The 26,315-nt window shown below is 42.5% G+C and overlaps 1 protein-coding gene across 8 annotated transcripts in view; it reads right to left on the reverse strand.

The window, feature by feature from the left end:
* ATP8A2 (ATPase phospholipid transporting 8A2) overlaps positions 1-26,315 on the reverse strand; it is a 330,202-nt gene that overhangs the window by 221,862 nt on the left and 82,025 nt on the right. For all 8 annotated transcript variants that reach the window (XM_077927099.1, XM_077927095.1, XM_077927098.1 and 5 more), the window contains 11 exons: positions 25,514-25,602; positions 24,802-24,846; positions 23,557-23,632; positions 21,542-21,647; positions 19,961-20,043; positions 18,508-18,557; positions 16,141-16,210; positions 15,378-15,462; positions 13,451-13,590; positions 11,153-11,291; positions 1,734-1,798 (listed from right to left, as the gene is read on the reverse strand). In XM_077927099.1, coding sequence (XP_077783225.1) covers positions 1,734-1,798; positions 11,153-11,291; positions 13,451-13,590; positions 15,378-15,462; positions 16,141-16,210; positions 18,508-18,557; positions 19,961-20,043; positions 21,542-21,647; positions 23,557-23,632; positions 24,802-24,846; positions 25,514-25,602 — 948 coding nt within the window. The remainder of the gene's footprint in view (positions 1-1,733; positions 1,799-11,152; positions 11,292-13,450; positions 13,591-15,377; positions 15,463-16,140; positions 16,211-18,507; positions 18,558-19,960; positions 20,044-21,541; positions 21,648-23,556; positions 23,633-24,801; positions 24,847-25,513; positions 25,603-26,315) is intronic.

Genomic DNA, 26,315 nt, shown 5'->3' on the forward strand with positions numbered 1-26,315 from the left:
CAGCAGCTGGAATTCAATCACCCTGCTTTTGCCTGCAATTTTAGACAATGATTTCAAGAGTGGAAAGGATTCTTTTTTAAAAAAAAATATGGAAAGTTGTATATTTAATTTCACATTTGCACTGCTGACTTGCCGTACACATTATTGACTATCTAATTAACACTCGGAAAGCCTGCATTTGTTCTTCCAACAGAACTGGAGAGAGAGAGAGAGAGAGAGAGAGAGAGAGAGAGAGAGAGAGAGAGAGAGAGAGAGAGAAGAGGCTTCCACCCATTTAACCACACTACTCGCATTTCATCTGATTACTGGATACAGTTGTGCAACTTACTCATTAACCTGATGCCTCCGAGTCTCTGTATGATTAAGGAAAAACTAGAAATCTTCAAGCAATAAAAACTGACAGCGAAGTTGACCCCCAAATGTATTCTCTCTCCCAATTTTCCTAATTAGCCTCCTTTCCTTAGTCCCACTACTCTCTCTAATAATGGATCTCTGCTCAGCCTGGCTGGTGATTAAGATAACTACGCTCGGCCCCAGATGTTACAAGAACAGCCTAGCTGTCTCCCTCAGGACGAGAGCCCAGTTTGCAGAAATGCTGAGCCTTAAAACCCGTTTCCTGCCGCCCCCCTCAGGTATTTATCCTGCCACTTTTTTTTCCCCAGGCCACTGTCTTTGCATATTAAAATTATGGCACAGATTATAGAAAGGATGGAGGAGGAATCCCTCCCCCATTTGTCTCTTCTGTGCAGAACACATGATATCAGCATTAATGTGTTACTTGATATATAACAAGTTGTTAAGCTGGTAAGTAGCTTGGGTTTGTGAGGTTGGAAAAGAAAAGAGGACTGAAAAGGGGTGTGTGGAAATGGAGGCAGAGAAACTTGACTAATTTCACAAACCACAAATCATGAATAAAATAAATCAAAGCTTCCCCACTCCCTTAAACCTCCCCCCCCCCACATATTCAGAAAAGTTGATTGCATGAACAAGAATAGACCACGGGCAAACAACCAGAATTTAATCACAGGGCAACCAAGCATCTTACTCAATTTTACTTTTTAAAATTTTGTGTGTGTGTGTGTGTGTGTGTGTGTGTGTGTGTGTATACAGTAGATCTTCAGACAGGCAGCCTGGAATGAGGATCCCTCCTCCCAAACATCTTTCTCTTCCTCAAGCTCCTTCCCAAGGCCACTACGCTGCACTTTCAGCTCCTTAGAAAGTGGCAGAGACACGTAACAAGCAAATAAAAGATTACCATAAAAGAACGCAATGGAACTTCCCAAATCCCCACATTGTTCTTTCTTTTATCAGATCAAAATGATCAGACAACAGCAAAGGTTGCTAGGTTTATCGAGGGTGCAATGAGATTAAGGGCCACTATCTGAACGATAATCTTGGTCATTTGATTGCCCTTTTTACCCATTGCTGTCTTTTTGTATTTGTATATATTTTATCTGTATATATTGCTTGCTTTATGTTGCTATGGCCGTTGGCTAACGCGAATAAAGTTTATCTGTCTACTTCCCAAATCTGAGTGATAGGACACAGAGACCAGCAAGTCAATTATGACATAACACTATCCAAAACTGTGCCAATCTTTTCGTAAAATTCCATATCCTTAACCAGAAAATTCGTCATCTTTAACTAGAACGTGGTGCAGACATCACAACATCCGGGTAAGTAAGTAACTGATTGAGCCAGTGGCCTGCTGAACTTCAGCAAGTTTTACTTACGTCCAGAGAATCTTCATTCACAAGGATGAGAGTCATACTCTGGGACACGAGCCTGCAGGAATATCCTGGGGAAACAAACAACAAACCAGACACAGTGGGGCGTCAGTGTCACTTTCTTCTTCACCGTCACAACAAACAAGTTCAACATCAGAAAGAAAACCGTAAGAACATAAGAAGAGCCACCTGCTGGATCAGGCCTCCATTCTGCTCCCACAGAGGCCAATCAGATGCTTTTGGGAAGCCCCAGTCAGTAAAACCCACACACCCTGCTCCTGCGGTTTCCACCTGTTGGGGTTTTTGACTATGTGCTATCTGATGCAGTTATGAAGTTGGCTTGCTACATTAACTAGAGTTTTGTTTTGTTTTTGAGCTATGATCCCTGGTTTGTATGTTAACTACAAGCCAAGTTTCATGGAAATGGAAACTAAACTGTCAGTGTCCTGCTCTTGGTGACTCCTCCTTGCTTTTGTACATACCCAAGCCATGGTTTAGTGTTGCACACAACGTCAGCCACTGTTTCTAGCTAGAGTAAGCCAAGAGAAGGGGGTCCGATTTTTGAGAGCTAACTAAGTTGTTCCTGGGACAGGGAGAGTCTGCTACCTTGAAATAGTTCTCTTTCATTTGTGGCCAACTTGACCATTTGTAAATAAAGCACATATTATGAAACTCTAAGTCTTGAGTGCTCCCTCATGCAAAACTAAGCAAACTCTGTAACATTACCCAATGTTTAGAGAAAAGGAGAGCAAAGTATTTTAAAAGTATTTTACATAAAATGAATCGCCTCGTATAAAAGTTGTGCATGAAGCTTTACTGGTATTCCACATAGAATGTTCTCATTAAAGAAAAAATAGTAACAAATTAAACTGAGCATGTTCTTATAAATCTTTAGAGAAAAACTTGGGGCAAAATGATTGCGAGTTGTTAAGACTTTTACATCTATGGAGCAGAGTAAAGTGAGATTCCTTAAGTATCTACTAAAAAAAGAGAAGTCCTACAAGCTATTTTTAAATTCCTGAATGTTATTTAGTAATAATAGTAATAATAATAATGCTGCAGCATGCAAAGCTCCATTTTATTTTAAAATTTCACTGAAAAATAAAGAGGGATATCTTACAGCTTCAGCCATTACTCTCCAAGTTGGGCATAGCCTGTCCTCAGGGAATGACTGCAGCCCTAAACGGTTACAAATTTAGTATAACTAATTCAAAGGGATTTTCTGCTGGTTTTTGATTGGAACAACAGCTGCAACACTTCACAGCAATTTCCAAGCTGCTGCTTGCTGATGTTGGCTATTTGCAGTATGGTAGCGCTGCAGATAGCTTGCTGGGGAGATCATGCATTAAAAATGAAAAGGACTCAAAAATAACTTAAACAAGGTTTTAATAAGAAAAACAAAAACTCCATTTACACTAAATAGATCAACAACAAACCATGACCCAACCACCAACCCATCCCCCAGGGTAATGGGAGAGCTAGGTGCTGCTCCTTATATACTACACAGCTTAATCAATACAACTCAGCAGCACCTGCTATGATTCACAGCTGTAAAGCTGGGTCTCGTTAGTTTGCTCTGGCCCTTGCTCTGGCCCCTTAAAGACATACACATCGGGTGGAACAATGATGAACCTTTACATTTAAAGAAACCATTCAACATTTCCCCTGCGGTTCATTATTGTGGAACAAAAACATAAAGCATACTTTGTACATGTTTTTCATGTGTAACCTTTGGAAGTGCTTTAGTAAAAATGTCCGCAATTTGACTGTCACCTGGAACATATTTAAATACAACCATTTCATCAGCAATTAGTTTCTTTACAAATTCTAAACGTAATCTTAAGACTCTAGTGCGCTGCGTATTGGTCTCTGAACACAGGATAGCAAGTCCGCTCTGGGAATCAATGTAAACTTTTACTGGTAGTGTTACTTGCATCTGTAGGTCTGCAAATACTTGCAGATACCATTCTACATCACGAGTGGCCTGAACGCATGCACACAATTCACTTTCTGTTGTGGAGAGACAAATAATGGTTTGTGTTTGGGACTTCCATTCAAATGGACAACCGTTATAACAAAACACCATACCAGACACACCCCTGCAATTATTTTGTTCCATTGCATGAGATGCATCGCAGAAAATTTCAAAACCTTTGTCAATACATGTTGTAAACTGCAACCTATAATGTTTGGTATGTTTAAGGTACATTACCACTCTCTTAAGAGCAGAGAAACATTGTGTAGTAGGCTTTTCCACAAATTTTGCCAGAAAGTGAAAAGCATAAGTTATATCTGGTCTTGAGATTCTTTGAATGAAATTTAGCTTGCCTATAGCAGAACGATACAAAGTTTTGTTAGGAAATGGCTTGTCTTCACCTGTAAAGGTGAAACCACACACCATAGGTGTTTCCTTCCCATTTGCATTTTCTAAACATAGCATTTCAACAAGATCATCAATTTTTGCAGTTTGATGAACCAGAAAAGATCCATTTTTGCCTTTCTCAATTTGCATGGATAAGTAATTTTTAGCTATGCCTAATTCCACTACATCAAATTTCTTCTGTAACTGTGATACCACCTGTTCATATTCCTGTTTAGTTTTTGTAGAAATTAATACGTCATCTACATACACACATATTTTTGTTACAGAGTTTGCCCTTTCCTTTATGAACACACAATTGTCTGCCTTTCCTTGTGAAAAACCAATATCCAGCAATTCTTTTGCTAAAGTTTGGTGCCAATTCCTTCCACTTTGGTGCAGACCATAAAGGGATTTGTTTAATTTGCATACCAAACCTTCAGCGGCGTCTATGCCTTCAGGAACACGCATAAAAATTTGTTCTTTTAAATCTGCAAACAAATATGCAGTTTTTATATCTAGGTGATAAACGGAATGTCCACGCTGTGATGCATCTTTTAACAAAAGCTTAACTGTTTCATATTTTACACTTGGTGAATAACACAAATCATAATCTTCGCCTGGAATTTGTTGAAAACCCCTAGCAACTAATCTTGCTTTGTACCTTACAACTTCGTTTTTGTCATTCGTTTTAACTCTATAAACCCATTTCGAATCAATAAGTCTCATATCTGGGGTTTGTAGTACAAGAGACCAAGTGTTATGCTCTTTTAAAGAAGCTATCTCAGAGTTCATAGCTTTATACCAATTTGCAGCTTGTTGCTTAGGTAATTTCTGAACATCACTGTAGCTTTTTGGCTCAAAAACTACCTTATTGGCATACACAGTATTAAAATGTTCATCTGCAAATCGTTGTGGCTTCTGTCTCTTTCTATCTGAACGTCTCAGTCCAGAAGGAGAGTCAGACTTCTCAGACTTAATGGGACTAAGTAAACCACTAGTTTCAGGTTGTAAATCATTGTCAGATTGAAGAGGTGCCTGTAGGCTAAGCTCACGGTCAGAAAACTCAAGAGAATCTGACCTCCCCTCGGGTGCCTGTGACTTTAAATCATCAAACAATTTATCAGACTCAACAGGCTTTTTGTCTTTTCCCATTAATTCAGAAGCACTATTTCCTGCTGCTTCTTCTGCTGTTTCTTCCTCTTCTTCCTCAGTATTATCTATACCATCAGTATCTTGGAAGACAGCAACTCCATTCCAATTTACAGTTTGTATCATGCTTCTGGTAATATGAAATTTGCCAGTTGCTGGTATGTAAATTCTGTACGCCCCCTGCTGGTAGCCCATTAATTTTCCCTGGACACTACGTTCACCCAATTTTTGCTTAGCAGGATAATGCATAATTACATCTGAACCCCAAATGCGGAGGTATTTCAGATTAGGGCGTTTTTTAAACAGTTTCTCATAGGGGGTGACATCTAAACCAGTATGATAACTGCGATTTCTAACGTAACAAAATGCATTAAGTGCTTCAGCCCAAAAGTCTTTGGGCAGATTAGCATCATGCAGATACGTTTTAACCCCTGCCTGTAGGTCACGCTGCACAACTTCAACAAGCCCATTTTGCCAGGGACTTCGGGGGCAAGATAACTCATGAGTAGTCCCCTGCGCTTCCAGGAATTTCTCAAAATCCTCAAAAACAAATTCCCCGCCCCGGTCAGAAAACAGGTTCTTAATTGGTTTGTTAAAGTGCGTTTTTACCCAGTTGCAAAAAACCTTGTACTTCTCAAATGCTTGGGACTTCTCAGCTATTGCATAAGTCCAACAGTATCTACTATACTGGTCTATCAGAGTGAGCCAGTACTTAGAATCTCCTAATGATGGTGGGAGTGGCCCAACTAAATCACAATGTACACGCTCAAATGGCTCAGTTACTTTCCTATCTGAGCACCTACCCTTGCGTGCAACCTTAATCTTATTCTTGCAACAGGATAGACATTGCATAAAGAATTTACATGGTTTTAAGTTGAGGCCATTAACAATATTCTTTGTCTTAATTACATCAGCAAAATTCAGATGTCCCAGAATTCTGTGCGCCTCGTGGACACACCCAGAATGAGGCCTTACATTCCTCAACCCCTGGCATTACTGTGCTGCTCTGCAGTTTATAGGCAATTGTGAGTAGGTGCAGAAATACAGTCTATATAAACCATCAGAGTCCCGGGCATACAATAAACGTTTGTTCCCATCAAAAAACTCACACATTGACTTTAAGAAACGCACAGTTATGCCTTGACGAGCAAAGCACCTTACTGACAATAAATTGTCCACTGACGGGCAGTAAATGCAGTTTGCTATTGTAATGTTTAAAGAGTCAAGTTTAATGGTACCCCTGCCAAGCGACTGCAAGACTTGTGAATTGGCTAAATGTACATTACCAATTTCCTCTTCGAAAGAAATAAACAAGCATCGATCATTGCAGATGTGCTGAGATGCTCCAGAGTCTATAATAAAAGACTTCCACTTGGCATCTTTAATTCTTTTACGATTTGTAGTCCAAGCATGAAAAGCTCGCGGCTCGTTTCTGTCTTTACTATACGATGTCTGCTGTTGGGCTGACAACCGTGACTGACGAACAGAAACAGACTTGGGAGTACTTTGCTTTCTTTTGGCTCTGCAGTCCTTTGCAAAATGTCCTTGCTTATTGCAGAACCAACAACGCTTTGCAGCTTTAAATGCAGTTGTATCACCACAGGTTTGCATATGGCGTTCCTCATTCTTTCTGGAAATAGGAGTGCTTATGGCACAAGCCTCCCTTCTATCCAACTCGCCCATTAATCTTGCCGTTACCCCTTCCACAGTTAATTGTGCTGGTGGAACAGCAGATATCTGGCTAGCTATACCATCGAAGTCCTCATTAAGGGAACAAAGGATGATAAAAACATACTGAATATCAGGTATCACCATGTCCCTTCGAATTAATTCGCCGCGTATTGCCTCCAGACGTCTCAAGTGTGCTGCCAAATCACCACCAGGCTGCAACTTCGTCTGGTACAACTGCTTGAAAAACGACAATGCAGATGCTGACTCTTTTCTAACATGCACTGCTGCAAGACTGTCCCACATTTCTTTGGCAGTTTTCTTATTTCTTATATAGACTACTTGCTGGTCGCTGACTGCCAAATTAATTATCGCCCTGGCTTTTGCATCTCCTTTCGACCAAGCATTAGTTACAGGGTTAGGAGGGTCATCAGTTACATAGGTCCATACTTCTCTAGAGGTCAAAAGCGCCTCCACCCGAAAAGACCATAAACTATAGTTCTCATCTGTTAGCTGTGGGAAGACCAGAGCCTTCTCAGCTTCAGGAACCCGGTCAACCATTCTGGAACTCTTCCAGACCCACAGAACTACGCTAACAGGAGAAGGAGTTTTCAAACCTTTCTCAGAGTCCAAAAATATGCAGTCATCCACTCAGCAGCTGGGCCCATAACCAAAGATGTTGGCTATTTGCAGTATGGTAGCGCTGCAGATAGCTTGCTGGGGAGATCATGCATTAAAAATGAAAAGGACTCAAAAATAACTTAAACAAGGTTTTAATAAGAAAAACAAAAACTCCATTTACACTAAATAGATCAACAACAAACCATGACCCAACCACCAACCCATCCCCCAGGGTAATGGGAGAGCTAGGTGCTGCTCCTTATATACTACACAGCTTAATCAATACAACTCAGCAGCACCTGCTATGATTCACAGCTGTAAAGCTGGGTCTCGTTAGTTTGCTCTGGCCCTTGCTCTGGCCCCTTAAAGACATACACATCGGGTGGAACAATGATGAACCTTTACATTTAAAGAAACCATTCAACAGCTGAACCTTTCAGATTCAGCAAGACACCATTTGACAACTGGAGCCGGGGAGCTGAGTGCTGAACAACAGCAAAAAGTTATACTGGATTCCTCAGTGATTAGCAGGATCCAACAGTCATGCAAGTGAATTCAGATGAGGGTGTGCTTTCAAATTCTCTAAAGACATGTGCCCATGGGGAGCTCACTTAGAGACCCTGCATTGAGTTGAATGGTCATATTGTAAGATGCTTTAGATCTTGGGGATGTGTGCAACAAAATACAAATGCATTATATCCTGTGTCACTATGGTAGCTCAACAGATGAGGCAACCACTGGCCTGCCAGCCACTGGATGTCATGAATGCAGACAGACAGCCATCAGGTCATGTGAAGTGGTCAGGTGATGTAAGGAGCCAATGAGATTTTATATCAACCTATAATACAAGGGTGATGAACTCCCCCACCCCAGATCTTTCTCTCCCCCCTCACTGGCCAGTTTTGACAGGTGGGCAGGGCCACACAACTGTCAATTATCTGATGTCACACGTGGTGACTGATAGGTGGTCCCATCCACCTGTCAATGTCAGCTTGCAGAGGAATGCACTGGCAAAGCAGCACCAAGCAGGACTGAACTCTCCACTCATCAGTGGAGACTAGGGGATTGCTTGTCTAAACAGGTGCATCTTCAAGAACTGGCGGAATGCCAATGTTGATGCCGCCTCTTATATTTCTGCAGGAATAGCATTCCCTCCCATGTTACCACAAGCTGATAATCACCAGACTGTGGCAAAACTAAATGAGTTTCCACTTGCTGATCTTGATGCCCTTGCAGGGCAGTGGAGGAGAGGACAGTCTTTCAGTTAACCAGGCCCAGAGTTGTTTAGGGCTTTATACGTAAGTAGCAGGATCTTAAAACTAATCCAGTGGCTAACAGGCAGCGAGTGAAGATCCCTTAGCACAGACATAATGTGCGCCTGATCAGGAGCACAACTCACCACCTGGGCCACAGCATTCTGCACTAGAATGTTTAGGGACACAGCAAAGGAAATTAGAAGAGCCCGCTGGATCAGGCCAATGGCCTATCTAGTCCAGAATCCTGTTCTTACAGTGGTCAACCAGATGCCTGTGGAAATCAGCAAGCAGGATTCGAGCACAAGAGCTCTCTTCCCTCCTGTGGTTTCTCTGTCACTTGGGCTGACTAAGCAAAATAATGTGGCAATACTTTGCATACTGTGTGCAGGGGTGCATGCTGGGGGATGTCGACATCATGAATTAACTGGTTCCCTCCATGTGGGGGGTAGCCCATAGGCATTTTCTGCAGCACAGTCTCTGACTGGTGGGCTTTGGAGGAGCTTCCAGGGGTGCTGAGAGAGTACAGCGGATGCTCAGGTTGCGAACATGATCCGTGCAGAAGGCACATCCGCAACCCGCAGCGCCACATCTGCGCATGTGCGGGTTGTGATTCGGCGTTTCTGCACATGCGCAAAGTGCAATTTAGCGCTTCTGCGCATGCATGAGTGCTGAAACCCGGAAGTAACCCATTCCAGTACTTCCAGCTTTTGGAGCATCCGTATCCCAAAAACGCACAACCTGAGGCGTCTGTAACCCAAGGTATGACTGTATCTGCCTTTTTCCCCACCGTTTGCTCAGTTTCTGCATTGTATTCTCCTTCTAGGCTGAACTGGTCACAGGGTACAGCAGCCATTCCAGTGACATAGGAGCAGCATAATATCTGCTCGCTGTGTGTGTGTGTGTGTGTGTGAGAGAGAGAGAGAGAGAGAGAGAGAGAGAGAGAGAGAGACTGCTCAGTAAATCATCTGTTGCCATTGCATTAAGATCAGTGCAGAAAGCCCTCTGTGATCTGTTTTGTCCTGCCCCTGAAAATACATTTACATTTTTCTGTGCTGTGGTAAAGAAACAAAGTGCATATGATTTATTGAGGCTGCATCTGAAATGCCACTTTTAGTAGGAGAAGTCAATTTTAAATGTAAATAGAGAGAATTACTGGCTGTCCACCGAGCTTAATGCAAGTGAAATCACAGAATACCAGAGCTTTGCTGTTAAAAGCCTATCTTAAATAACTAACAGTCAACCAACAATACGTACTGACTTGAAAGTCACAAAAAGTTAAAGGTCTAGGTGCACAAGCACATTTGAAATTAAAACTGAGTATGTATAAAGATGGAACAGAACAGAGTGAAGTGGTATAAGTCAGGTGTAGTTGAATGATAATGTAGGTTTCAGCAATTTGTGATTTATTTATTTTTAAATCCTCATGAAAACAATTACAGTGGTACCTCGGGTTAAGTACTTAATTCGTTCCGGAGGTCCGTACTTAACCTGAAACTGTTCTTAACCTGAAGCGCCACTTTAGCTAATGGGGCCTCCTGCTGCTGCCGCACAGCCGGAGCACAATTTTTGTTCTCATCCTAAAGCAAAGTTCTTAACCTGAAGCACTATTTCTGGGTTAGTGTGTAACCTGAAGCGTATGTAACCTGAGGTACCACTGTATTCGGCATTTTAGTGTGAATTTCTCCCAATGAACACATTTTTGTCTGCAGTTTTAACTAACCTACACATTTTTCCAAGCAACTTCTCCCTATATAATGAATTTTGGTACATTGTTTTCACTAATTTATTCATTTTTGTACACATTTTCCCCTAGTACGTGCACTTTTGTTGGAGAACCACATCAGAAAAATTAGAAAAGTGGAAATTTTGAAGAATGGTTGTTTCAATTCTTTGGAAAGTGAAAATCGGATGATTTTTTGCTTTAAATCAAATTCCTTCCCCGTTATGACACACAAGGGTTTCAGTCTCAAAGGAAAGTTCTGCAAGGAGATTAGTGCACGTTCTCTAGTCTGGGCAATAAGGAAATCTGCCCTTGCGGAAGACAGAGCACATCCATTTTGCTCCACCTCCCTGCACCCAGATTTCACAATTAGGAGCCTGTGCTTCTTATCTCTTACTCATTTAATGAATTAAATGAAAGGGTCAAAGCAGTGCAATGAATGAGCCACACTGCTCAAGCCACCAAATCTTGTGAGTTGTATTCAACAAAGTTGTACTCAGAGTAGACCCAATAAAATTAATGCACTTAAGTTAGCCATGCCCATTAATTGAAACGAGTGTGCTTCACCAGGTGACTAATGTTGGATAGAGCCCTGTGATCCAACATGTTGCACAGGGCCACCTTAGTAGAAAAGCTGAAGGGTTGTTACCTATGTTCAGAGCTGTTTCTTGTTTGTCTCCTGTTAGGACCCAAATCTTGATTTCTGCTTTTATTAAAGTGGATATCGTTTCTGGAACACCTGCCTGAAGGCGGTCCTCAATGGCCGTAGCACCAAGAAGCAGTAAATCCTGAAAAGCGATGGAAGAGGGGAGAAAAGAATTGGGAGGTCTCATTCTTCTGGGATCAATCTCAGCTTGGACCATGCTCAAAAACAGAAATTAATGACAGCAAGCTGTGCCTTATCCTTTCTACTACCCACCCTTCAACAAGATATGTATGGCGCAGTTAACTTTCGCTGCTCCTCTGGCATGAAAATTGGACATTTCAGAGTGCATAAAAGGACCAGGCACTTTGATCAGAAGGAGGGCAACGATTCAAAAGCAATTAATTGTAATTGCAACTTTAAAAGATAGCCAGTGGAGAGGTCCGTGCACCAGTTGCCATAGCAACATTCTTAATAGCCTTAATTGGTATATTTCTTAAGTTCAGAAAACAGAGGTTGCATGGCATCGTGTCGTTAAATATACTTCCTGCTTTCAAAATATACCTACAAAGTGGATGCAATCATCCGAAAGTAAAACTGTTAATTGACCTGATCATGTCCCACTTTGGAAGCACAAATGTAATGACCATCCATTTATCTTCCCATCTCTATATATCCTACAGATGTATATATACTCCGAAATAAGAAAAAAACCCAGAAATCCTAAGGAAGTTCGCTCAGGAATAAGTCCCACTGAACTCTGTAAAACTTGCTTCTAAGTAAATATTCTTAATATCAAGAGGCACACAGCATTTGCAATTGTAAAATGCACTGGCTCTAGTATATTCTTAACTTTCCTGAAGGTTTCGGGCGACTGCTGTAGAAATGTAAACAGATAAGACAGACTAAGTATCAGCCCCTGTGTCAGAAATGAACTCCGTCTAACTTAATGAGACTTTCTGCCTTGTTTAGAACCGAGTGCCCAGTCTTTCGTAAACAACATTTGTCAAAATCCATAATCATAGATTTAAGTGCCCTTTGTTTAAAGGCTACATATTTTGAATTTTGGGAAAGAGAAAGGAGCAAATAACAGAGCAGTGCGTTTTCATAAACAGCAGATCTATGTATTCAATCAGCATGTGACACTTTTTGCAAAAACAGGAATTATATGTGTGGCTCCAAATCAAACATGCAACTCAGCAGATAATTTAAGAGATTTCAAATGAATTTTGCACAAGTTGTTAACAACTGAAGAGAAAACATTTTTAAATGTATGCTGGGGGGGGGGAACCTTTTCAGTTTTGATGCAAAGATTGCTGACATCCAAATTAAACAAAACATTCAACTGCAGGAATGCAAAAATTAAGGGGGCTTAATTGTGATGAAAATTGGTTGACTTTTTAATCATGAGAAAGAACAGAAATCATAACAACAGAATCCACACTTTTACTTACCCAACTGTCTATCTCAAAGTCAGGCAGTATTTATGGATATTCCATGCTTGCTTTCTCCATCTGTTTTTGGACTACAATTTCCATCATCCCTATCACTGGTCCTGCTACCTAGAGATGATGGGAACTGTAGTCCAAAAACAGATGGAGACCCAAGTTCAGGAAACCCTGCTCTAAACTAAGATGTGCCAAATGCTGCAAACTTTCATTATAGGAGAGCAAAGAGGCTGAAATTGCCTCACCAGGAGCCCGTGCAATCATGCTAAGCCACAGTTGGCTTAGCGTGACTTGTGAACCAGGCCAACATTACGTTGAAATCTTGCTGTACTTCTATGAAGTGATAACAATTCTTGTTCATATTTCGTTAAGGAAACACTCTACTTTTGCAGGAAACACATAGATTTTTATTTTTATTTTGGTGGGGGGGGGGGGATATTCAAGGGACCTGAAATTAACACATCTGAAATGCTTCCAGTCAAACAGAATGGATGCACTGCTTTGTAAAGTTTAGTCTACTTCATGGGTAGGCAAACTAAGGCCCGGGGGCCAGATCCGGCCCAATCACCTTCTCAATCCGGCCTGCGGACGGTCCGGGAATCAGCATGTTTTTACATGAGTAGAACGTGTCCTTTTATTTAAAATGCATCTCTGGGTTATTTGTGGGGCATAGGAATTTGCTTTTTTTCCCCTCCCCAAAAAATATAGTCTGGCCTCCCACAAGGTTTGAGGGACAGTGGACCAGCCCCCTGCTGAAAAGGTTTGCTGACCCCTGGGACTCTACTTGCTATTGGCAAAATTTGCAAGTGGGAGAGGATTCGGCTGTAAGCAACTCAAAACTATGTCTCCTAGTTACCTTCTCAATGATCTCATAGCACTCCTCCAGCTTCTGATTTCTGTCCTTCAGGTTTGTGCTGGCTTCATTATAGATGGTCAGCCAATCCCGGTAAGCGTTTTCCGATAGGTCTGCATATGCAATGCACAGAGTCCTCAAACCTAAAAAGGCAATGTAGGTATTGGTAGAGGGAGAAATTTGATTCAGCTCACATTTAAAGGCAAACCGACCTAATTCCCACTTTCCAAAACAATATGTGGGCCCAAGATAGCAATCCTTCCAAATTTTGCAGTGCACTCCTCCAGCCATGTAATACATACAAGAATGCAAAGAATCGGGTGCATAAAAGTGAAAATAACAATAAAATGCATTCTATTAGGGAATACTGCTTTACCAAAATGTATATATTAGGTTAAAAAGTTGTATACAAAATGTGTGTATTAGGAGAACTCTGCCCTACAATATCAATGTGATTTTTTTAGGAATGGCAACTTTAACACCTTCACACAGCTTTCAATTTTAAAAATAAATTACTATACTACAATATATTTTAAAATTAAATTGTGACGTCACAGAAACATGACATGAGGTAGTTGAATAGCTTCACATTAACTGCCCAACTGCAAATAACATAATGCTCTGTAGCTCCTTTTAATGGACACATGTAATTTGCACCGATGTTGACACAGGTTAACCATGCACAGTAATCTGAAGAACAGGCCCCTTTGGAATATGAACAGCATTATTTTTATGAGACTTCTGATAGAATTTAGCATACATAAAAATAAGGATTTCTCTTCTGGCACAAGTGAACCAGAAGAAGGAGAGAGCATGCCATATAAAACAGAAGGACAATATTATTGCGGGAGTGGGAGTTCCCAGGAAAAAAGAATTTGTGTGGTAGGGAGAGATTTTCAGGCATGGGAAGGAATACGTTTTGCAGCAACATGGTATCATAAAAGGAACATAGTCCACTGCCCAGGTTGCTCTACCTCAGTAATGTCCCATTAGCAATGAAATAAGAGACAGGTATATTTGATTTCATATAGCAAACTTGTAGGGGCAGCTACTGCATCTTAAGGGAACACAACAGAAGTGCGGGCAGTAGGATCCAAGTTCATTTTCCGTTTTCCTAAACATTTACAACAGAGGTGCCACACGTCACCTCTCCTTCAAACTTCTTTGTTCTGTCCCCCCCCCCCACCCATGACTCATTTCAGAAACACTCTCCCAACTTGCTAAACAAAGGTATTAACGCCAGTTGAGAGCTAGGAGACTCAGTTAATGTTGCTTCTGTGGTACTGCTCCACTCCAATTGATCTTCTGTTTCACACCTCTTTAAACAAGATTGCAATCTTGATACACTCCTTTTCACCCAAGGAATGTTTTGCCTCTGGCTTGAGTTGTATGCCTGGGACTCTTGTAGATTCCCCAATTCAGCATCTCCTTTGGCTGGAGACAGATTATAGTGGGGATGTTCTTTTAAAGGTGGCTGAAAATGGTATGGGTGGCAGGACTGCCTTTAGTCCATGCAGACGCTTCCTTGGTCCCACAGTGTTTATGTCTATGTCTGGTCACACCATTTTGCAATCAGCAAAAGCAGAGGAGATCCCTCTGGCTGTTTATATCATGAGACAGAATGTGTCTATCAGACCACATTCAGCAGGTGCGGGAACAATCTTCAACTTGTATTTCCTCTCTCAATTCTGCCCATGTTCAATACATATGGCATGTGAAACTATATATGGCACTATTTTGATGCTCAAATCTGAATCCTTAACAGAAGAACCAAGCCCAAACCCCTCTTCCTCATTAAAAAAACAACCCCTTGTCAACCACATTCTTTCCTTCCATCGAACTAGAGGATGACAGTTCTTGCTAAGGAATCTATCCATTTTTGTTTCTCCCAATTTCTCATTTTTCCAGCCTGCTGAAAACAAATGCCTACCTTCTGTGGCAAAATAGTCAAGATGACACAGTGTTTGCTCCAAATACAGGGAATTTTTGGAGAGTCTCTCAAAAACGACGTTATCCTACCAACAAGAAAGAACACAGATAAAACACGGGTCCATAAATGCATTTTATAATGCCTATTTAAGACCTTTATATCCTTTATAGCCTGCCTTTCCAGGGTGCTTGAGGTGGTTCAGGTAACAAGTAGGACACTTTATAATTAAAAGGAAGGTAGCAGCATTGACCCACAAAATAATAAGCTGTGGACATACCTAGAAAACAAACAAACAAACAAACAAACAAACAAACAAACTCTATAAAGTAAATTGTTGGAAAGAAGATATGATGTGATTGAATTGAGAGCTTCCCTCAAAGAAATGAATAACATTGTTCAAACCACTATTCCCGCAACCTGGTGTTTTCCAGATGTTTTGGACTACAACTCCCCTAAGGCCCTGCCAGAATACCATTTGCTAGCTGAGGCTGATGGGAGTTGTAGTCCAAAACATCTAGACAGCACCAAGGTTGGGAAGGCTGGATTAAACAGCCAACCTTGGCTTGATCCTGTCCACACAATCCTGATCCAGAAAACAGATCAATTTACTGATGGATAATGTAACAAAGGGGGAATTTAAGTCTTGAAGGGCATACAACCTCTGATGACAATGGCAGTATTGCTTATTATTAGCATTATTTATGAAACACAAAGTATCAGAGCTACAACGGAAAGCATAGTGACAATTTCCTTTGACACTTACGGCTCCTTTGCAGTACAAACGCAGACGCCCTTCCGGAGTCCTGACAATTACAGACATTCGTTTTCTGTCACTGGGAAGAAAAGGAAGCAGCATTCATTGCAGTTCATGTGTTATCAGCGTCTAGCAAAGTGCTTGCCAAATGGTCTTCGGGCACAGCCCCATGGGCAGCTCAGCTGGCTAGTGTGGTGCTGATAACGCCAAGGTTGCAGGTTCGAGACAGCTGCCTATTTTGAAGTCAGGTTATCCCCATCCAGATACGACTGCTGCTGGGCCACCAGCCAAAGCTGGTTGAAGGCACCCCATGTCACAGAGGCCACTTGCGCATCCAGGGACAAGAATAGCCAGCGAATACCCCCAAGCTGAACACCTGATTCTTCAGGGGGAAGTGCAACCCCATCAAGAACTGGCTGAAGGAAACAATATGTGAAATCTTGGACATGTCACAATCTCCAGGAAGCTCTGAAATGTAAGAGACACCTGGCCCTTTATGAATGAAAAGAATTTTGGCTAGCCAAACTTATAAGTGGGGAAGTGAGAGATGGTTTCAAGTGAGGGTTGAGTATAGGAGCCTAGTGGTTTGAGGAAACACATAGAATACCAATATTTTTAACCCAAAGAGGAAGAGCAAATGGTTTAGGGTTGTCTAAAGATATACAAATATGAGTAATAGGGAAAATTTAGAGGCTCAGCGTCTGGAAATGTATCGTAATCAAGCCCAAGAAACCATTTCCTATAGAACATGGTTTAGGAACAACCAAATTACTTTAGAATTAATATGAAAATGTATGTATGAATACAGTGGTTCCTCGTGTTATGGATGGGATCCGTTCCGGAGGCCTGTCCGTAACATGAAAAGCCCGCAACTCGAAGTGGCACATCTGTGCAGACGTGCGGCACTATTTGGTGCTTCTGCGCATGTGTGAGCGGCGCAACGCGGAAGTAACCCATTCTATTATTCTACCATACATTTAAAGCCCACCTATTACACATTTAAAAGTGTGTGAATTCATCCAAAGAATCCTGGGAATTGTCATTGCTAAGGGTACTGGGAATTTCAGGTATATGAGGGTGAAAACTACAGTTTCCAAGATTCTTTGGGAGAAGTCATGTGCTTTAAATATGTGTTGAATACATACTGCGGATCTGTCATTAGTCTAATGGTTTGGAGAAGTCAAATGTGGGCCAGATCCTTTAAGAAATACAGATCAGCAATCATGGAGACTGAAACAGCCTTTCCTAATCTCATTTTCTTTATAAATGAACGGCATGTCATTATTTTGAAATTAATGAACTTCTTTCTTCTCTCTTTCTGAATTAGATTAAAAGCAGAGAACTCTACCAAGAATACATTTTGCCATTGATGTCTTCTTACAGGGGACTGCTTGTTTTGCGGGGTGGGGGGCAACTGAAAGCTCCATCAAACTTCTTTTTTTTTAAAAAAAAGTTCTTATTTTTTTCCCTTAGGACAAAAACAGTAAACATACAGGAGAGTTGGAAAAGGGGGAAATTCCACCTACTTTATGATCAAGTTTCCTAGGATTGAACTCAATTATTTTCACTGGGAGACAAATGGTGTACCAGGAAGGTACTACAGTGTAACCAATAATTTAAATTATATACGGCTGTTTTTTTAAAAAAAAATAGATGAAGATAATCAAACAAAAGTGCATAGGAACTGACACCGGGGACACCCATGAATGCAATGAAATTGCAGTAAAATTGATTATTATCAAGCCAAGTATAGAGAAGTATAATTCAACCAATTGCACAAAACGAAATCATACATTTATAATTACATGTACTCATTTTTAGGACCAAGTCATTTTTTTTAATGAACTAAATATTTCAGTGGGGGCCTAAAACGTTTCCCAAAAGATTGCACAAATTCTTTTTAATTTTGCATGGTTTTGCTTTGCTTCCTATACTTCTCAGGAGCTACTTTGGCACAATCCATTTAGAGAGGATTGTTGAGCATGTTATCCAGCCAGTTAGGGATCACATAGCAGCATTACGACATCATGATGTAGTGTAATTCCCTGGTGTATTCTGTCCCAGGAACTTGGCTAGCCTTCTCACAGCTGCTAAACTGCCATTTGAAGCAGCAGCAGTAATCTCTCTCTCTCTCTCTCTCTCTCTCTCTCTCTCTCTCCCTCTCCCTCTCCCTCTCTCTCTCTCTCTCTCTCTCTCTCTCACACACACACACACACACCCCTCACACAATCTATTAGACTGTAAACTGTTCCAAACTGCAGGAGGAAATGATGTTAGGGAAGTTTGTTTTAAGGGTTTTTCCTTAAAAAATTGAGTTTTCTCCACTCCATTTATCACATTTTCTTAGGTACTGAAATAGTTATAAAATCTAATTACCTTGAAAATTCCAATACATTGAGGATCTCATATGTCTCTTCTTTTCCTAGCTGCAAACACATGAAACAAAAATTGAACCACGTTAAGCGACAGTGAACATGCAAAGAAGCCTTGCTTCTTTCGAAAGCCCACGTTAAAACATGTGATGATAGCTCCCTCTGCTGGGCAAAATGGTGTACTTATATGTGTGCCTCCAAGAGCATGGTGCACAGAATATTATTTCATTCAGCATGCATTCTCCAAGTGCATCTGTGGAGCATCTGTGGAGAACACACCTTCATAAGATTTTATGGTAAAGTGTGCAGAGGGCTCTCATTCCACAGTGATGGGCTGTCCTGATTGATAAGACACCTCCAGTGACTTTAACCTCTGGCGCACAATTTATGTTATGGCATTCTAAGTCACAACAGAGCTCAAGCTTTTGTACGCAGTGCTCAAGAAAGCACCTACCATGAACATGGGGTACTCTGGCTTATACCAAGCAAGCCTACTGATCCACCCTAATCCATACTCTCTATGCCAGTGTTCTTCAACCTTGGGTTTCCCAGATGTGGGTGGACTACAACGCCCATCAGGCTTGACCACTGGGCTAAGATAGCTGTGCATGATGGGTGTTGTAGTCCACCCACATCTGGTGTCAGCCCAGGAATGTCCAGGAATCCACTCTTCATTGTCAAAACAACACTGACAAGTTAGGGAAACGTGTCTCTCAGCTCCCCCTAGTTGGGCACCCAATGAGGCAGTTGCAGCAACAGAGAGGCCCCACTCCAGACCTCAGCTTATGTATCCCCCCCACCCGAGCTGCATGTAAGCAGGCAAAGGCTGTGCCTATTTGTCACCTGCTTCTGCTCCTCCCACTTCCATCCTCTTCTGGTCCTGGGAGACAGTAGAGGTAGAGGAGGAGGAGGAATGGAAGCCCTTGACTCTGCACAAGCCTGACCTGTCTCTCCTTCCTCCTGCACCTGTTGTTCACTCTCCACTCCTGCACCTTTCTCCTGCCTCTGAGTCTCATCTCCTGGCTGTCACAGGTTTCCCCAGATCACCAATCCCTTCTTCCAACCCCCTTTCTCCCAGTGCCCTCTCCCCAGTATCCAGTCAGTCCCTTGACATCTGGGGACCCAAGACTGAAGAATACTGGTCTACACTGCCTGGCAAGATTACAGACTGCAGACCAAGATTACAGATAGGAGCCTTTTCCTAACCCTACCTGGAGACTGAAAGTTGCACCTTTTGCATGGAAAGCATGCACTCTTCCTACTGAGCTACAGCCCTTCCCCAAAGGTCTGGCTCCCATGGCACCAATGGGAATCAAACACAGTTTAATAAGCAGGTGCTTTGGCCAGTGAACCAATGGCCTTCCTACAGATCCCCTATTTAATTTATTTATGCTATTTATGGGCCGCCATAGAGTTCTCAGAGTTGCTTAGAGCTATCCTTTTATACATGCTCTTACCGCATCGATGATAACAGAATCCGGAGTCCGTCCGGTGAAGACGTAGCCAAGCTTTTTTGCTCCTTTGACTAAGGCTCCTTCATCTGTCAATAGAAACAACCTGCCTTTATGGGAAATTCATTACAAATGTAGCAAATGGCTTTATTAACATAAAAGTAAATGGAATATCACTGAGGCTAATAGTGCTGAAGAGCATCTATGAAATTATATACCACAGGGTCCTACTGGAAGACTTACATCTCTCTTGCCCATTCTCAGCATTTGTCTATTTATTTATTTTTTAAAAAAACATACCAGAATTTTTGTATGTAAACCCCACCCCAGAAAAAAACAACCCTGAAGTGGCTTACCAAAATAGTAATAGTATTAATAAAAATAGAGAGGGAAAGAGGTTGCATTCGGATGTAACACTAAGCCATGCCATGGCTAGCTGACAGGTGTTGTGGTTACGGATGTAGGACTAGGACCTGATGTAAAAGGTAAAGGTAAAGGGACCCCTGACCATTAGGTCCAGTCGTGGCTGACTCTGGGGTTGTGGCGCTCATCTTGCTTTATTGGCCGAGGGAGCCGGTGTACAGCTTCCGGGTCATGTGGCCAGCATGACTAAGCCGCTTCTGGCGAACCAGAGCAGCGCACGGAAACGCCGTTTACCTTCCCACTGGAGCAGTACCTATTTATCTACTTGCACTTTAACGTGCTTTCAAGCTGCTAGGTGGGCAGGAGCAGGGATTGAGCAACAGGAGCTCACCCCGTCGCGGGGATTTGAACCGCCGACCTTCTGATCGACAAGTCCTAGGCTCTGTGGTTTAACCCACAGCGCCACCCGCATCCTGAGGTGCCAGGGTTCAAATTCCCACTCAGCCATGAAGCCCACTGGGTAACCCTGAGCCAGCCACTCACTCTCAGCCTAACCTACCTCACAGGGTTGTGGTGAGGATAAAATGGGTGAGAGGGAAGCGTGAGCTCCTTGGGGGGAAAGGTGGAATATAAATGTAATAAATAAATAAATAAGAGGCATGATCAAAGTTCAAGGACAAAGCATGGCCTGGGGAGAGTTCCAAGGGCCATATATAGGCCTCAGGCCTGAGGTTCCTTACCTCTATCCTAGACAATATTTAAAAAAAAAACCCCTCAAGATGTATAATAATTATAATAATAATAATAATATTTATTTATACCCCGCCCTCCCCAGCCAAGGCTGGGCTCAGGGCGGCTAACAAGCAATAATAAAAACAAGTTGAATGAATACAACTTAAAAACAAGATTAAAATACATTAAAATATCAAAACATTAAAATATTAAAATGCAGCCTCATCACAGGAGGAGAAAGGAAAAAGAAAAAAGAAAGAGGGGGAGGGAATCAAATTGGCTCCACGCCAAAGGCGAGGCAGAACAACTCTGTCTTACAGGCCGTGCGGAAAGAAATCAGATCCTGCAGGGCCCTGGTCTCATGAGGCAGAGCATTCCACCAGGCCTCATGGGCTTGCCATCTTGGGCCCTCATTGAGGAATCCACCTCATCCCCTTGCTCTGCTGTTCTCCTTGTTCTTCATCCCCTTAAGAAAAGGAGCCAGTGACCAACCTGGGGAAGAGGCCTGGTAGATGATTGTGTTTCCGTCTCTTTCTGGGACAACGGTGTGACACACGGCCAGGAGAGTGAGGAATTCCCGGATGTGAGTAGCTGTGGGCTGAAAGGGAAGGTCCACACAAGAGTCATGCCACAAGGAATCCTGAGGGAGTTTCTAAGCCTCTTGCTGTATTTATTAGAAGAGGAAAACAAGCACTTGGGGGGGTCAATGGAACTCTCCTCGGTTACTTTGTGGTTTCTGCCCATTATCTCCTTCGATGGTTAATAGCTGCGATAACTGTTTCACCACCTACAGCATCAGAGGCCCAGTCCCTCAGGATACCAACTGCTTGCCCACAAAAGCAGAAGAGGGCCCTTCCAGAGGCCTCTGGTTGTCTGCTGTGCGAAACACTTGGCCCTTGGTCTGATCCTTGCATTAGTCCATCAAATACGGAATAATAATTACACTAGATCAGTGTTTCTCAAACTTGGGTCCCCAGCTGTTGTTGGACTACAACTCCCATCGACCCTAGCTAGGAGGGCCAGTGGTCAAGGATGATGGGAGTTGTAGTCCAACAACAGTTGGAGACCCATGTTTGAGAAACACTGAGTTAGATTATTAGATAGACCGTCAGTCTGATCCAGCAGAGCTCTCCTTGTGTTAACCTCATCAAATACAAGACAATTAAACCAGATATTAGCTAGGTCTTTGGTCTGATCCAACAGGGTTCTTCTTATGCTAGCCCCATCAAATACTAGTCAGATTATTGGAGCTCAACCACAAAAGGCAGGCTTTCCCAACCTGGAGCCCTCCAGATGCTTTGAACCAACTCCCATCAGCTCCAGCCAGGTAGTCCAACACATCTGGAGAGCACCAGCTGGGGAAGGCTGCACAAAGGTAGAAAGAACAGCCTTCCCAGATCAGGCCACTAGTCCCCTCTTGTTTCTGGGTGAGTTGTTGCAGGCCTTTATTGCTCACACTGCAACTCAAGCTTTGCCGGCAGACAGCAAGCTATCTTAACTTCCCCAGTGCAGCCGGCCTTAAGAGGGGCATCCTATGATTTCCTTGTATTGAAATCAATTATTCAGTCTGCTTTTGTCCTTCCACGTTCACAGCTTACAATAGGTTCCACCCACCCAGTTCTAAAGCAACAATGAGGGCCTTCTTATCACGTCAGCCCTTCCACAGAGCCTTTGTCTCTCCTTTGACATGTAGTGTCAGCAGCGGTGCTGGATTTATTCCTCCGCCTGCTGCCAAACCAAAATGTCAAACCGATTACTATAGCAAATGCCCTGCTGTGTATGGGTGGTGAGTAGATAACAATATTTCCCGCTTTCCAATTCAAGCTGGGAAAGGGGGACTTTTGTGTGCATCTATCAGACATTTTTTATAAAACAACAACAAACTGAATTGCAAAGATAATATTGAAATACTGCAATATTTATTTGCTGGTCAGTATCAAGAATAAATATATTCTTAGGGCTCAGAAAGGAAGTCTAAACGTGAGCCTTAACCCCAAACTATAATGCAGGGTTTTTTGTTTTTTTGAAAATGAAATAATGTCTGAGTGTGTTTTCCTATTTGTTTATAAAAATATTTATATACTGCTATTCATAAAAAACATCAAAGTGGTTTACAACAATTATACAGAAAACCACAGAATAAAAACATATGACATTTTAAAATTGGAAATCAAACTATTTTGCAAAGATGTATTCTTAATTGCTTGAATAAGCCCGATGGAATGGAAGAGTTTTCAGCAGGTGTGTAAAAGTTGCAACGGCAGGTGCCTGCTGCTGACACCCCTTTCTGAATCACAACCAGTTCTTGAGAGCTTTTTGCATCAGGGATGGGTGACTCTGTCAATTTTGGTTTCTCACACCTGCAACTAAGACACCCACACCCACCCTGCACTCCCGAGTGGTACCTGCAGAGCAGCAGAGCTTCTTAAGCGACTCTTCCACCCAAAGACAAAGGACACGAGCACAACAGAACTATCAGTGGAACAATACTATAGAACTGGGCTTACGTGATCGCTCTCAATATTTTGCAGCAGCCTTGGGTCATCAAATTCGCAAGATTCGCTGGTGGAAGGAGGAAGTTGACTAGAAGTCGAATAAAAGGAATGAAACGTTACCTCTTCGAAACATATGCTTCCATTAATAACACGGAGGATTTACAACATCATCAATTACCAAACTCGGGCATCAATGGAACTATTCTTATCTGCCTTCCACCAGGACAGCGATGTCTTAGGAGGCAAGAGGACATATTCTCCCCAAACATTGTATTTCCTTTATCTAGAAGCATCTCACTGGGTGGGACAGAGCAAGCACATTAGCTTCCTGGAAGGTGGTTTGCTGTTCCTTACCAGGAAGGAAAGGGGCATGGAGGTTGATGCAATGCTGGATTGGTTCCACTGGTGCTTTTGCCTGGTTCTAACTTCCCCACCACCTCACCCTTCACCCTCTCCCTCCCAGAAAGCAACACTAACCCACCTGCAGATCCACTTTCAGCTCTATCTCCTCTGCAAATAGAATGCAGTTCACCCATTTCCCCAGTTGCCCTTCTTATTACTGCCTCCCCTCCAAAAGCATTCTCACCTTTGCCTTTGAACCTGGATTACTGAATCACACTGGGATTGTGTGTGGCTTCCCTTGGACTTAACCCACTAGGCTGTTTACATCACATCACATCACATCCAAGAGAGCTGCACTGGTTGCCAATATGCTATCAGAAACAGTACAAGGTTTTGCTTTTAGCATTTAAAGCACTAAATAGTCTGGAGCCAGGTTGCTTGAGGGGATAGCCTGCCTGTTATATATCCCTGTCCAGAAACTCTATTTCCCAGATGGGGGAACTCATGCCCTATAGACCAGGCTTTTAGTGTTGCAGCTCCAGCATTTTGGAATTCAATCACCAGATGAAATTAAATTAGCATCCAGTGTTTTGACATTTAGGCGGCTACTGAAGCTTTCCCTGATCCATTTTAATGAATATTAATCTTTCAATTGTAGAAATGGCTATATTCCTTAAAAAAGAAAGTTTATGGAGTTTCTCATCTTTTACTTTTTTATTTTATTGCACAGTGCTTCAGTAACTTCTGGTTGTGAAGCAGTTTATAAATCTGCAATTAATTACTTAATTAACCTCCATTAGCCACCCAGTGGCAAACCTCTGCAAAACGTGCTCAATGTTTGCCCACTTGAACCATTCCACAAAGCTAAAAGAGACACATGCCCCTCAAACTAATGTTAGTCAATATTTGCTTTACCTGAAGTCTTCTGATGAACATTCTCTTGCTAATTCCGGAAAGTGACTAAAAAGAAAGAAAGGAATATGCAAAATTGGTGGGAAAGTCTGATCTGATCATTAGAAAAAGATGGATCATAGTGCATACCTGGGTTAGGGCAAGTGGACCTAGGTCTGAAAATCTCAAGCTAAAACACATCCATCCAAGGAACCAAAAGGTAAAGGTAAAGGACCCCTGAATGGTTAAGTCCTGTCAAAGGCGAGCTCATCTTGCTTTTCAGGCCGAGGGAGCTGACGTTTGTCCACAGATGGCTTTCTGGGTCATGTGGCTAGCATGACCAAAACACTTCTGGAGCAACAGGACACCGTGACGGAAACCAGAGCGCACGGAAACACCGTTTATCTTCCTGCTGCAGTGGTACCTATTTCTCTACTTGCACTGGTATGCTTTCAAACTGCTAGGTTGGCAGGAGCTGGGACAGAGCAACAGGAGCTCACCTCATCATGAGGATTCAAACTGCTGACCTTATGATCTGCAAGCCCAAGAGGCTCGGTGGTTTAGACCACAGTGCCACCTGTGTCCCCTACTTTTTCCCCTTTTTAGTGGCTCACTCTTGTTCTCTTCTCTCTGCCTATTAAGTATAACAGTTTTCCATTCAGAACTAAGAATTTGCCACTTCAACAAAACTGATTCATTAAGCTATTGCAATGTATCTATATAAAATGGTACATACCCATATGTTACTCCCGCAATGCTGCATTTCTTAAAGTTCATAATATTGCATGTTAAGGTGCCCGTTTTATCAGAAAACAGGTATTTTACCTAGAAGTCAAATGGCAGGCATTGAAGTTAGGATATCTGTACAATGAAAAGGGAAGTGCAAATTATACAAGAAGGTGGGCCATCAGAACAGACATGCTGCACCTTTCTTCACAAGGTCAAACAGAAATAAAGTAAGGTTTCCAGATTTTTTTTCAATGAATCTGGGGACACTTTAAATACATACATACATACATACATGCATACATACTACATGTTCTGGACGTTGATGCTGCAGTGATGGCGGTGGCAGAGGGAAGGGAGGTTTCACATTGCCTTTTGCAGCAGCCCCATCCCAAGTCCTACCTGCGTGTAAGCAGGAGGGGGCGGGGATCCCTCAGCTGGGAAGGGAGGCTTCCTGTTGCCTATCTGAGAGATCCCTGCCCCCTCCTCCTTGCACGCAAGCTCTGATACAGCGTGAAGTCTCCCTTCACAGCTGAGAGATCCCTACACTGCTCCTGCTTGCACACAAGTAGGAGTTGGGAAGCTGCTCCGATAGGCAGCATGAAGCCTCCCTTCACAGCTTAGTTGCTGGGGTCAGGGAAGGTGGACGCAGCCTGGAAACTGCATCTTAGAGCCCCTGCACCACCATCATATGCGGACTTCTGAGCAGCTTCTGAAGCCAGCCAGAGCCAACTGCTCCGGACTGCTGAAATTGCCGCCGCTGCATTTCCTGGGGACATTAGATGAAATCCAGGGACATTATGGGGATGGAA

The sequence above is a fragment of the Podarcis muralis genome, chromosome 4, assembly GCF_964188315.1.
Source record: "Podarcis muralis chromosome 4, rPodMur119.hap1.1, whole genome shotgun sequence".
Taxonomy (NCBI): domain Eukaryota; kingdom Metazoa; phylum Chordata; class Lepidosauria; order Squamata; family Lacertidae; genus Podarcis; species Podarcis muralis.